The sequence below is a fragment of the Lactuca saligna genome, chromosome 9 (assembly GCF_052625555.1).
Source record: "Lactuca saligna cultivar CGN05327 chromosome 9, ASM5262555v1, whole genome shotgun sequence".
In the NCBI taxonomy this organism is placed as follows: domain Eukaryota; kingdom Viridiplantae; phylum Streptophyta; class Magnoliopsida; order Asterales; family Asteraceae; genus Lactuca; species Lactuca saligna.
The window spans coordinates 50,980,270-50,994,412 of NC_136425.1; the positions used below are offsets into that span (position 1 = coordinate 50,980,270).

General features: G+C 32.1%; 2 protein-coding genes across 2 annotated transcripts; one reads left to right on the forward strand and one right to left on the reverse strand.

The window, feature by feature from the left end:
- The first annotated feature begins 4,144 nt into the window (after window positions 1-4,144).
- On the forward strand, window positions 4,145-5,052 carry LOC145018158 (uncharacterized). The gene has a single exon (XM_078976066.1). It carries the CDS (start codon window positions 4,301-4,303, stop codon window positions 4,952-4,954), a length of 654 nt encoding a protein of 217 aa, XP_078832192.1. The 5' UTR covers window positions 4,145-4,300; the 3' UTR covers window positions 4,955-5,052.
- Window positions 5,053-6,216: 1,164 nt separating this feature from the next.
- LOC145018157 (metal-nicotianamine transporter YSL3-like) lies at window positions 6,217-9,367 on the reverse strand. The gene is made up of 7 exons (XM_078976065.1): window positions 8,726-9,367; window positions 8,463-8,635; window positions 8,280-8,377; window positions 8,058-8,192; window positions 7,777-7,966; window positions 7,588-7,699; window positions 6,217-7,289 (listed from the first exon to the last, which is right to left on the reverse strand). The coding sequence occupies exons 1-7, from the start codon at window positions 9,084-9,086 to the stop codon at window positions 6,367-6,369; spliced, it is 1,992 nt and encodes a 663-aa protein (XP_078832191.1). The 5' UTR covers window positions 9,087-9,367; the 3' UTR covers window positions 6,217-6,366.
- Window positions 9,368-14,143: the final 4,776 nt, after the last annotated feature.

Genomic DNA, 14,143 nt, shown 5'->3' on the forward strand with positions numbered 1-14,143 from the left:
TGACTCCTTCAGATATACATCCGAATTAAAGATTAATTAATAAATATTAATCATTTAAAAACTTTGGAAATTCATACCTTCTTCATACGAACTCCGTTTTCGACGTTCTTTATATCCACGCGTAGGTGACACTAAGCTCTACAACTTTCGTTTAAACTCTGTCTGATAATTTTGACTTTTATTTTTATTATTTATTTTTAGTAGGCCGGGACAGGAAAACTCCGTTATAAATTCATAACTTCTTCATCCGACGTCCGTTTTCGCTTATCTTTTTATCGTTTAACTACTATTAATGAGATATTCGATTCTCGTTTAGATTGTTTCGGCTAAAAACTGCTCGGTCTTAAATCGAGTATTCGGGCTGCATACTACTAAGTCGAAACTTAGAAAAATCATAACTTCTTCATACGAAGTCAGATTTGGGCGTTCTTTTTATGCACGCTCTCGGTTTAACGTACTCTATGACTTTCGTTTAGATCACTAAGGCTAAATTGATGGGTTTTAGTCACAAGAACATCTTATGTGCTCATACAAACCCTAGTGCTTGGATCTAGGTTTCTCTATTGTACATGTAATTCATCCAAGACTATAGACCCTAATTCTAGCATATGATAATCAATATTAACATAAGAATGAGTTTAAGATATTACCTTGATTGTTATGTAGCAATAACAATCTCAAATCCTTCTTGTATTGACTTTAGAAAGCTTAGAGTCACAAATGTCACTCCTCTAATGGTCCACAAACACCAAGAGCAAGAGAATGAAGAGGAGAAGAGAAGGAGGTTGCCCAAAATCGTCCAAAACCCTAGAGGATCTCATCATACCGTTTTTGGGGCTTAAGGGTGCTATTTATACATGTAGGCTATTAGGGTTTTAAACTAGGAAACCCTAATCTGACTGCTTAAGCCCTAAGCAGCCCATGGATTCCTTTCTTAAAGGCCTTGGACGATTTCTAATAGGTTTCCCCGTAAAATTCGTCCAACCTTATATAATAAGGTAATCCATAGCCCAATTGCAATATCTTATAATTACAATTCCAGTCCCTTAAGTTTAATTAATCTCTTTTAGCCACAAACATAATTCTTATTAATTCTTGACTAATATTAATTAAACAATATGATTTCTCCTTTAATCATATTTAATCATTTCTCTCCATAATTCATCCTATCAAGTTGCTTTTGTGAAGGCAACCCAAAAGGATCATGCACCATCGGGTTAAGTACATACCAAAATAGTTATGGACTTAGACACTAATCCAACATAAATATCACCCTAACGTAAATTTCACTTTTTACGTCATTCAACGTTGCTGGTTCTGTCGCGAAACTTCGACATATTATAACTTCTTCGTTATAACTCGGATTTCGGCATTCTTTATATCTTCGGAATCCTTGTTTCGACCACTACATCTTTATGCAAAGATATCAAGCTTATCTCATACTTTAATTTTGACGCTTATTTTATTCTTAATTCATTAAATTATAATAATTAAGAAAATAAATAAATAATTCACATAATACTCAAATATTTCATCATTAATACTTCAAAAAGAGTTACAAGGGTTAACCTAGACTGTTATATTAATGATAATGCATAGCCTGGAAACGCGGACGTTACATCACCCCCCCCCCCCCCCTCACACACACACACGGAATAACGCAAACAATAACGTAAAAATCAATTATTATTGAATCCACTTGTCCTTTCAATGTGGAAGGGATTATATTATTAATGTAAATATTCTGTCGGTAGAATTATTTGTATTTGTCGTTGTATAATTATTGTTTGTATTTATCGGTAGAATATGATATACAATAGTGTCGGTAGGATGTAACATAAAGTGTAAGACCCTTCATAGTCTAGGGGTGTAAAATGTAAATATATGTTTGTCGTATTACAATCATACGATTGCAACAATAATTGTAACCGGCTCTTTGGAGCCTATAAATGGGGCATTTGCCCATAAGAAATAAACAAGAGTTATTTGAGTGTTTAAGACTTGAGTTGAATCTCATAGTTCTTCCCCTGTTGAAATAGTTTGTCTATTTCTGAATAACAGAGTTCTATCCAAAGTATCTACATAATCATCCAATTATTTAACATAATCCATCATCAATATAATCCAACGCATCATTCAAGTATAATCTTCTCTTAATCTTTATTAATTCCGTCATGTCTTTAATGTTGGTATCAGAGCTAAGTAACGTTCTTATTATTATTTTACATATTCAATCTTTCGTTCATATGAATATATGTATATGCAACATCATAAACATGATAATGAATTTCATCTTTTAAATATATGTTCATAAAAACTCGTATGCAAAAGTCATCATTATTACTCAATTCACCAAGAATTGAAACAATTGTCGTAAGAAGGTTTAATGCAATTATGAGTATGTACCAAGAAGTTAAATTCATTTCATATTTCATAAAAGTTTTTCAATTCTCCGTATTACAAATTTAATATCATTAACCCACTATATTTATTTCTAAAAATTTTAAACGTAACTTTGAAGAAAATAATCCTTTTGTTTTTATAAAGTTTTAATCATGAGTTTTGTAAGTTTAAATATTAATAAACAAGAACAAATAGAAAATCTTGAAGATAAGATAACAAGATAAATTCTGTTTTAATAATATAGTTAAACGAAACGGCTTGTCTTGATTGAAATCATTACTTCACTAAATGTGTTGATACCATTAAAATCACCAAAATAATATTGAAACTAAACAACAATATCAACAAAGATATCGATTATACAAGTTTATGTTTCCTATTCCACATTTGTATCAGGTGATTTGTTATAACTAGTGCAGAATTGTAATTTTAATGGAAACCAACATTGAACATGTAGTAGTTACATCAATACATGTCGCCTCCTTTGCTAACAACAACCGAACTATTGCCGGTGTATTATTTAGAGAGTAAACAGCACTTAAAACATCTTAAAGTTGATTGTTTTACAAAAACTATTAAATTCTATATCCTTTTTCGTTAATCTTTTACTATAAATGTTGTGTTCCTTATTAGTGGTTATTATATCACATTAGCTTTTTTTGGTTGAAACAGCAAATAATTATATATATTTTGCTCTTTCTATGGGATTGAACCCAAAACCATCTAATTAGTTGATAGTTTAAACTTTAAACATTCATGTTAATCAAATAGGCACTTATATTACATTAGTAATTTGACGCATTCCAATAAAGTATTTCCTTTTATTATTTATTGGGAAATCTTCGAAAAAGTCCCAATATTTTAATCTAATTTACGAAAAAATCTCAAATTTAAATTTGTTTACGAAACAATCTCAATTACCGGTAAAAATGATAATTTGGCTTTATTTTACCTATTTCATTACTTACCCGGTTTTAATAAAGTTCCATTATTTTACTATAATTTACGAATAAATCATAATTTATGGTAAAATAATGGGACTTTAATGAAAATTATGGTAAAATAATTGAACTTTAATTAAACCGGGTAAGTATTAAAACCGATAAATTGAAAAAAAAAAGAAAAAAAAAAAGGGGGTCAAGTCATCATTTTTTCCGGTAATCGAGACTTTTTCATAAACCAATTTTAGTTTGAGATTTTTTTGTAAATTCGGGTAAAATATTAGGATTTTTCCGAAAATTTCTCTTATTTATTATTAAAATTCCTTTTACATTTATACTAATAACAAAATATTCATTACTAAATTATACCTTGACGCTTCGTTCTTCTTGTCTAGAAGACGAATATTATTATTTTAAACAATAAACCTACATATTATCATTTTTAATTAGTGATTATTATATGATAATGGTAGCTCTCGATGCAATCCAGTAAAACTTTTGTTGATTAATTTATTATTAATATTAATAATATTTTAAATTTATGGTAGTTAATAAAATATCTATTATTTAATTATACCGACGTGCTCCATCATCTTACATCTCGAAAAAAAAATTATATTTTTAAGATTTATCAAATAAATTTTAATATATGTTTCAGACTTTCAGTGATTACATTATTAAATTGCGAAAAAACATCATCCACACAATGTGAAAGAACAACTACACGCGGCAGATATTAAAAGGCCGGTGAACACACTCTCTTTCTGCTCCATACATTGCGAATTTACCATTTTAACCTTTTCCTCTGATTTTTTATTTATTTATTTTTTATTTTTATTTTTCCAAAATTTCCGTTTACATTTTAACGAACCCCTGTGGTTTCTTCACCAAAATCACCACAGGGGGGAGGAGTCTGTTGGTCAACCCAATTTTGTGACCACTGACAAGCCTCCTTCATGGCTAAATCCACCGCCGCCGGCAGCATCTCCGCTGTGTCCTACTCACCAACGTCATCAGTATCTTCTTCTCCCACCATACGATTTCTTGGTCAACTCACAGTACCGGAAAAATCGCCAGATCTCAACAACAACAACAACGGTGGTCTCGAGTTCAACGAGAGCGATGTATTTTGGTCATCATCCTCCGACGTTTCAGACATTCAGTCACCAAACGTTTCCAGTTCTCCGCCTATTCACCGTCAATACAACTCCGGCCTCTACGCTGCGTTATCCGACGATCAGCATCCCTTGGTTCGACGGAAACCTGCGATGAGTCCGTCCCAATCCGCCGCCACGGCTGCTCGGACTATACCTCCGGTTGCGCTTAGGCGTTCTTCGGAGCATTCTCCCGCTTACCACCAGTCTGCGCCGGTGAATGTGCCGGTTTGGCCGAAAAACAAACCGATTAATTATTTAGGGCAATTCGATGAAGTGGCTGATAACGCGGCGGAGGAGGAGGAAGATGACGGGGAGATGGTTCCGCCTCATGAGATTGTCGCGAGATCGTATGTGACGTTTTCTGTGTTTGAGGGAGCTGGTCGTACTCTCAAAGGGAGGGACCTGTGTCGTGTTCGCAACGCGGTGTTTCAAAAGACAGGTTTTCTTGATTGAAAACTGAAATCTTCTTCTTTCTCAGTTCTGTAATCTATCGATTTTGTAACCTAATTCCTCTAGATGAAAATAAAAGTTTTGTTTTGTTTTATGACAAATTGTCAGTTGCATACTTTTGATCTGATGGAAGTGGTACTTTCAACTGATATTCAGTCATCAATTTAGTGAAAATTCTTCAAGTTGCTTTTGCTATCTCCAGCTAACCTATTTGGATACCTGCTTAAAGTTAGATCATACTTCATGCTAATGAATTAGGTTCAGTGTTTCTGGCCTCTTTTAAGAAGATGCTGATGATAGATTCAAACTTCTTAGCTTCTTCCCTATATTTCTGTTTCATCTGGTTTTGTTGGTAAGACTTCTAAGCTATCTTGTTTCATCCATTTGCTGTTTTAATTCAATGATGTGCTTGATAATAATGTCATATTACAAGATCAAGCTATGGTCCAGGAATCTAATGGGATTTGGAGCTTTTTTCTGCAACTTGAAGGTACATATCTTTTCTTTCCAACCGGGTCCCCCTTTTTCTTATTTCTGTTTCTCTTTCATTCATACGTCTCTGTGTTGTTGCCTTTTGAATTTTGATGATCAATCGTTGTAATTAATCAGTTAAACTTTGTTTTGCCAAAGGAAACAAACAATTTTATTTCGTAACACCATCCTTCTTGAATGATGTAGAGTTGTCACATCATTTGGTACCTAATATAGATTCTTACGTAATATGATTAGTTAAGTCCTTTCTCTTTTCATATCTTGCTGAATTCAAATAAGATGGACTTCAACTGTTAAACATCATGTCTTTTTGGATATTCTGCTTTGATTTCAAGCTAACAGTGATGAAGGTTATGCCAAAAGTATGCTCACTTTCAAGTTTATTATAATTGCTTATGCAATCGAAAATGCTATATTATTATCTTATTTCGTTTTATTTTGTTAGCATTATTGCATATATGCTTCCGATATTGTTTGCTGCTAGAAAAGGTGCTAAATTTTCCATGTTATTATGTACGATTGCAACAGAAGGTGATGTATATGGAAATTATTGGACAAAAGATAAGAGCATCTTGTGCTTGATGCTTATCAAGACTAGACTCATTAAATAGTGCGTCATCTTTTCATGTCCCCTTCAATGATTGTGACCCGTAACAGTTTCAACTTGTTATTTTTAGATATTCTTTCTTTTTTATTTAACAGAATTAATGGGACAGGACTTAATCCGGTATGTTATATACAATTGTTTCATTTTGACATACTGCAAAAACGACTTAATAAAGAAAGTGAAATTTCTATATGTTATAACCTTGATTGACATGCTTTCTCTATTACAACATCTAAATATTACTATTTGAGCAACAAAAATTTCTATTTATTACAATTTCTAAACTACTTTCTTTAAATAACCAAACTCCTGAATTCTATGTAGGCAAAAAGTTCATACAAATCGGAGGTCTAACCCCAGCCAAAGCAAGAACCGATGAAGGAAGAATCCACAACCCATCACCACAAATCAAACCCGAAGCCACAGCAGGAACCATCAAATCCGCCTTTTCCTTCTTAAACTTCCTCCACACAAACACAACCAAACTCCCAACACACATATCAATAGCAAAATAAGCCCCAACAAGAAACGGAACAGCCATAGCCATCGGTAACGGGACCCACTTCCCGATCTTCTGCCACGTGTCACGTACAATATCTGCCAGCATGGCAAACGCGAAAAACCCGTAACACAACTGTAAACAATGACGTGGCAATGCAGAGAACCCTTCGACACCTAAAATCGCCATGTTTCGGTAAATAATAGCATAAGGAGCTTTATATTCACCATCCGGGTTCCCGACATCAAACGCTTTATAAAAAAGGAAAAACGTTAACGGAGCCACTACGCATCCAATTGCAGTCCCGATTGCTTGGCTGACCAGCATTGACCGAGGTGAAGTTAGGGTTAAATGTGCGGTTTTGAAATCATGCATTAAATCAGACGAAATCGATACGATTGATTTTATTAAACCGCATCCGACAAGTCCTGCGATTACACCGTTGTTTTTTCCAGACATTGCTGCGAGGACAAAAAGGGCAACTTTTCCATAATTGTATGCCATGTTCATGTCGGTTAGGCCCGCTCCGTATGCGTTGCAGAAGCCTAGGGATGGTGCGATGATGTAAGCGACCAGAACGAAGTACCATTTGAGCTGGGGGAACATGATTGGGATGATGATGATGGAGACAATAGAGAAGAGGATGTAACCAACCCCTGCTACCCAGAAGGGAATGGTTTCTCGCAAAAATACCTCGTTTTGATGGAGGGTATCTTGGCGTTGGCTATTTTCGTCCGAATCTGTATTTAATGTAGACCATAATGTTATTAAAAAACAGTGTACGTGACATGACAGACATGTACATGCATTGGACTGGGAATGACGCAAATGACGTGTACATGACATGACAGACGTGTACATGCATTGGACTGAGAATGACGGAAATGAAACAAGGTGTGGGAACAGCCTTAAAAAGTTTGTCCAGTCCTGTTCGTCTCTTCAGTACTCTCTTGTTGTGTGACAAACACAAGATTGCAGAGGTTACGTGGGGCAACATGATGGAACTAATTCTTGATGAAGTAGCTTTTAAGAACTTACTGTTTTTGGATTTCTTTTTTGAGGAGGTATATATGTTTCTGGCAGTGAAAAAGGTTATCTTGAGAAAATTGTATAGACCGTCGCCTAGGATAAGGGCAATCGCAATGAAAACCTAGGAATACGATAAACGATTAGAAATTAGAGCACAAAAGTCGAAAAATATTTTATATATATGTTTTTTAAGCTAACCTTGTAGCCATTTAAACTCTTCATGCTGCTTTGAGGTAAACTAGAAGGAAACCAATCGCCTTTGCGATCACCTATGAGCGGCCACATTATACCGTAGGATAGTACAGCACCTGCAAGCAAGGACAAGTTCACTAGATGTGAACATATCATCCCTGCTCCTATATAAGTCATACTAAAATCAAAATAAAACCTGCACAAAAAACAACATATTTTTTATATTAAAAAAAGGCCTCGGATCACGACTTATAAAAAAAATATACACAAATAAAATACACACTCACGAGTTCGCATAAGCTTTTAGCCCAAACGTGGGGAAATATGTGAAGCCACAAGTGCCCGAACCCGAATAAAACCACTGGAAAAAAGCCCACAAGAAACTTCCACCGAAAAATTTTGTGAACCCCACAACTTGTTTCCTGAATAAAACCGTGAAATAAAAAAAAAGTTTCTTTTAATTCATTGTTCTGACAACAGGACGATGACGTGGAAGCGAAACTGGATACCTGGCCATTTTGTCGCCTTTGGGAGTGTGGAAGCCATTGATGAGCACCGCTGTAGCTGTCCCACTGGGGTAAGTTAACTTATAGTCTATGATCATAATCTGTAAGACAACATTCATAGTTCGAAGTTCAAACCTGAAGCTGAAAGTTATAATATGTACAAGTCAAAAAGCAGAAGGTACAAACCTTTCTAAGAGGAACCAAAGCCAAAAGCCCAACGAAGCTACTAACAAACAAAAAACCAGTCATCCAACCGATTCCAGGTTCTTTAAAACTCCCAGGTGAATTCCCTTCCGTGTCGATTCCAGCTTGTTCGTATGTCTTCTTGTTCAATCCCAACAAATACGATCCAAATCCACCTACAGAAATCGTAGATTTAATCAACAATTAACAAAATAAAAAAAAAAAAAATCGTTAATTAGATCGGATCGGATTGAATCGAATCGAACCTCCAACAGCAATGCTGTAGCAAGCAACAGCACATGTTTGAATGATTGTATTCTCTTGTCTGGTGAACGGCGTCGTTACGAATCCAGCTTTGTGAACGAGCTTCGTCCATGTTCTGATGAACACGAACGCCAAAAGAGCAGCTGAGACATTTAAATTAGGTACGAGTCCAGTGGTTAAATTAAGCTTCATCACGATTACACTGTACATGATTCCGATCAATAAGCTAGCCACCAATCCTCGAATCGTGATGTGCTTGTTCCACGGCGGCAACCTCTTAACTGAGCCGCCGTCGTTTTCCTCGGGTGGCGTATGATCCATCATTTCGCTCTCTTCAATCTCTCTCGCCCCCTCAATTGTCATAAATTACCTTATTCAAATTAGAGATCAAAAGGTAAGAAATGGAGAGAGTTTTCAGAGTTTGGATGATGTACAGTTTGCGAAACTGGGTGAATGAGAAGGAATTTTGGAACACTTTAAAGACGAATTAAATGTACCTTCAGAGGTGTGTAGTACAAATGGGATTAGGATTAAATGCTTTGTAGTACAATCAATTTCAACAATAATCGACTCATAATTGGATTTTGAGGTTCAAGTGGTGAGTTGAAATGAATGCATCCAACCAGTTGTTTGACTTGCTTTTTCTGAATTAGAAAGAGACTGGTTTGGTTGTGAATAGTTTAGAATATTTTGTTAGCGTGAATGGCCAAACCTTGTTATATCTATGGGATATTTTTAAAATTTAACCCTGCTTTTTTATTATATACCAACTCAACCCTAAACTTTTTTAGGAAAATCTGGTAGCGATGTTCATTAGTTTATTGGTTTAGTTTGTTTGGTTTAACTACTTAAACAAACCCAAAGACCCAGTCGGGTTTGTGTTTCCCTTTTTGGTTTCAAATCAATAAAATTGAACTTTAAATATGGTTTGTCGACAATATTGTTTTCGTTTAAATTAGGTTTTGATGATGTGCATTGTTATTTTATAATAACAAAATTGATATAATATATGAACACACGTTTTGGTTTTAGTTCATATTACTTCAAAATTCAATCTAAAAGTTGAATATGATATTTGGTTTTTAATCCATATCAAATCAAACCAAAACCAAATTGGAATTTGGTTTTTAATCCATATCAAATCAAAACCAAAACCAAATTGGAATTAATAAGCATCCTCATTGTTTGCACAAGGGCATGTAAAAAGTTAAATGTACACATGTAATTTATCATTGAATGCTTCTCTAAGAGATTAATGGCTCATTTGTATAATTCACTAGTTTATAAGATATGGAAACTATGGTTATAAAATTAATTAAGTTTTCATAATAAAAATTCCAAATTATTAATCAGTTATTTTAAATAAATTATTAATTAAAATATATTTTCTTAGTTATATAAAATTATAATCGTTGATTTAAATAAATATGTGACCTTATAATGTGTATTAATTTATTTTAACTTTTGTTCTAATATCATTAATTTAATATAATTAGAGTGGAAAATATAAAATTTAAATTCTAAAATAAATAATCAATAGGTTGACAAGTGATATGATATTAATTAGGAAAACTAATAGGGTGACATATAACAAAAGAAGAATAAACATTCTTCTATGACAATAAGGAGATATATTAAAGGTTCAAAATCTGACACACGTTAAATGTAAAATATTATAAGTGGATAACTATTTTTTCTATTATTAATGCCCATCTATTTACCAACCACGTAATAGGGAGAGCTTAGTATGGGAGGTTTACATTTTTTTTATTTATCATTAAATGAGCTTACGATGGAACCCTAGTTGTTGAGATACGAAATTTCATAAATAAAGTTTAAAAGGGGTTCAGTATGGACTACCTAAAAGGTGCAATACATGTTTTTCCTTTTAATTTATCATTAAGAGTATTTTATAAGTATATGTATGTACACGATACATCAGGGGCGGATTTAGGGGGGTTCCGGGGTGGCACCGGCAACCCCTAACTTTTCTGGCCGTAGTGGAAAAAATTTCGAAATTTTTTAAAATTTTTATTTTTTCTACTATCGTGCAACCCCCCTAACTTTCCCGTGCAACCCCTACTATGAAATCCTGCGTCCGCCCCTGCGATACATACATGTTAGATACACCTTGTAAGCTAGTGGCAACTCTTAAACAAGTCAAGATCACACAGAAAATACAAAGGGGTGTACATGTGGCTAGTCTTTTATGGGTTCAAGTTTATACGATTGAATAGAAATTGATAGAAAAAAATCACTACAAAAATTATAATTTTAAAGACCGAATACCTCCGACATGAGTCATGGTAGGCAATCTATTCGAATATCATATCCATGATGACGGTTTCAGTAGAAACGTCACTTTGTGGTTGTTTTGTTTCTAGCATGACCATATATATTTTTTGTGTGTTGGCTCACTCAAAAGCGAATATATGTGAAACAATTATTACTGTTATTTGTATTTGTATTTATGGTTGTATTTTCTATTTTATAATAATATAAGTGAAACAATTATTATTGTTATTACTTTTATCAACACTCTATGCCTAATGTAGTAATGTATTACTATGTATAGAGTGTTGAATCCATCATGATTCTAACATTTTATATATATTATTATTTTGAAATCCATCATGATTCTAACATGTCTAGGCATGAGGAAGATCGAAGATTCCTTGGAGGTTTACATCTAAACTAAAATTTTAATTTCTTAATATCCCCTATTCCCCTCATATTATTCAAAGAATTTAAGAGATTTGGAATTCATTCATATATTTTATTACCATTTTAATTAGGCCAGGTATTTTAGTTTTCAAAGAATCTCAAGTTGCCGAAAGTTTGGATGTCCAGATCTAGAATAATTTAATTGCTACGATTTGAATACTTATATGATGATATTCGTGAAACTTTTATCGTTAAACAAAAACTCTTTATTTAGACCATAGTAACAACCCGTTGACTTCTATGAAATGTTAATGACAACCAAAGTTGGGTAGATAAAATATTTTAGGTTTCATTTCGTACGTTTGGTTTTATTGCGCTGGATACGATAAAACCTTTTAATAGATTACAACGGATCATATATAACAATGTTATACCCATATATTTATGAATATAGTCTTCAAAAAAATTAACTTTACCATACAAAAAAAAAATTAGTGACGCAATTTATTGTCTGTCTACTTTTTCATTCGTTGTACGGTCATAACTAAGATGTATATATTATTAAAGCCTTACTATGTGGGAAATGGGAATAAATATTCAAAATGGCCAATATGGAAACTATGACAAAGATAGGGATTTTTTTTGTTTGTGTGTTACTTGGGAGTAAATTAACAAAGCCGAGGGTACATTTAGAAAAATAAATCATATCCACTAAACTCTTCGCTGCGTGGCGTGTGGCGGAAACGTGACGCACGTAAAAGGGATTTTTTTTTTTAATATTTTGGCAATTAATCTTATGATTGTTCGGTAGAAAGAACGGAATTATTAAGACTTTCTATTTTTTATTTTTTTTATTTATATTTAAAATAGTGATAACTGTTATTAAATTTAATTTATATTTGATTAGGATGTTAAATTTATAAATCCTTATCATTTTTAAAAAGATAGGAAGAAAATCAGAAACAAAATAAAAAATGATATTATTTTCTCTGTAGTTTAATCCTTTATTGTTACTAAATGAAAATAGTTATCATTTAACATTATAAAAGCATCTTGACATCATCATCATGTTAATGCATGTTAATTAACCTCTGTGTTTGGTTCATAATTGTTTTTTTTTTTTTTTTTTTAATTTGGATAGTTCCAATAATATATTTTTGTTATACCGTTTGGTTAATAGGCCTAAAAAAAAAAAAAAAAAAAAAAAAAAAAAAAAAACTATATTGCCTTTTTATTGTTTGTTTCTTATTTAGTTATTATAAAATTATTTGTCCCCTACATTTATCATTTACACATCATCTTGAATCTCTATAAAAACATTATAAAATAATGATCGAAGCTAATAAAGTTTTAACTTTTTCCAATTAGGTTCAAAAGTTTTTTTTTTTTTTTATATTACATTAACATATAATAGGGTTTTAATTTCGTCTACATTGGGTCCTTAAAGTCTCTTTTGTACCTATTACACCAATATAATTGTTATAACCATTTAAAGATGGTAATAATGTTTTAATTTTGTTTACTTTAGGGATTTAGGTCCATATTTTTAATATTTTTGTTATTTCATTTAAGTTTTTATAATCAATATTAGTATCTAGTGAAATGGTTTCATCATTTTATCTTCTCATTTTAATCATCCAATCACTACAATGTGTATCCTCAAAAAATAATAGGATATCCCCGATAAGTAATGGTTCGGCTAATAGGGTATCCTCAATACCGCATTACTTGTTGGAGATACTATTTTACTTTGACTATGGCTCTGTCACCAACTTATAAACTATCTGAAATTTATATAATGACATAAAAGAGCATTTAAATATGTTTTCTTAATTAAGGGGTATATTTGAAAAAAAAAACTTATAAAAAACTAGTCTAAGTAGCTTTTTAAAAACACTAGCTTATAAGTTATTTTTTGTTTTGTCAAACATGACAACTTAAAAAAAATCGAAAAATAAACTAGCTTATTAGCTACCTGTGGGGCGCCAAACATAACCTTAATCATTAACATTTTGATTATTATTATTATTATTATTATTATTATTATTATTGTTGTTGTTGTTGTTGTTATTGTTGTTGTTGTTGTTGTTATTGTTGTTGTTGTTATTGTTATTATTATTATTATTATTATTATTATTATTATTATTTGTAGAAATGAAAAAAATTTGTTATATAACATTTCAATTGAAACCATGGTTGTGGTAAATGAGCGACTAAAATAAGAAAATGAAATGATGAAACCATCTAACTAGATACTAATATAAATTGTAAAAGAGTTATATATAAAATGATAAAAATATTAAAAATAGGAACCTAATGTGAACAAGATTAAAACCTTATTACCCATCTTTACGTTTATAACAACCATATTGGTGTAATATATACAAATACCTTAAAGACCTAATGTGGACAAAATTAAAATATTACTATCTTTTTTAAATGGTTGTAACAACTATGTTGGTGCAATATGTACATGAAAAAAAAAATATTAAGGACCTAATGTGAATAAAATTAAAACATTATTATCCTCCTAGGCCATTAGCCTTATTCTTCATCTTTAAATAGAAAGAACAAGAATGCAAAAAGGAGTTGCAAATCGAGGTTTTCAAATGCAGAAAAAGAAGATGAAATTATATTAATTTAATGTAACAAATAAATCTTATTTTTTCTTTAAGAGAATATATCGAATAATAAGGGGGTGTTTGGATTGGAAAAAAAGAGGGTGCTTATTATTTGTTGCTTATTCGTACCACAAT

Coding starts and splice junctions, on each gene's coding strand:
- LOC145018158 (XM_078976066.1), top strand. CDS start 4,301: ATGGCTAAATCCACCGCCGCCGGCAGCATCTCCGCTGTGTCCTACTCA.
- LOC145018157 (XM_078976065.1), bottom strand. CDS start 9,086: ATGACAATTGAGGGGGCGAGAGAGATTGAAGAGAGCGAAATGATGGAT. Junction 8,636..8,725: donor CTACAGCATTGCTGTTGGAG/GTTCGATTCGAT, acceptor CGATTTCTGTAG/GTGGATTTGGATCGTATTTG. Junction 7,290..7,587: donor AAAAAAGAAATCCAAAAACA/GTAAGTTCTTAA, acceptor CATTAAATACAG/ATTCGGACGAAAATAGCCAA.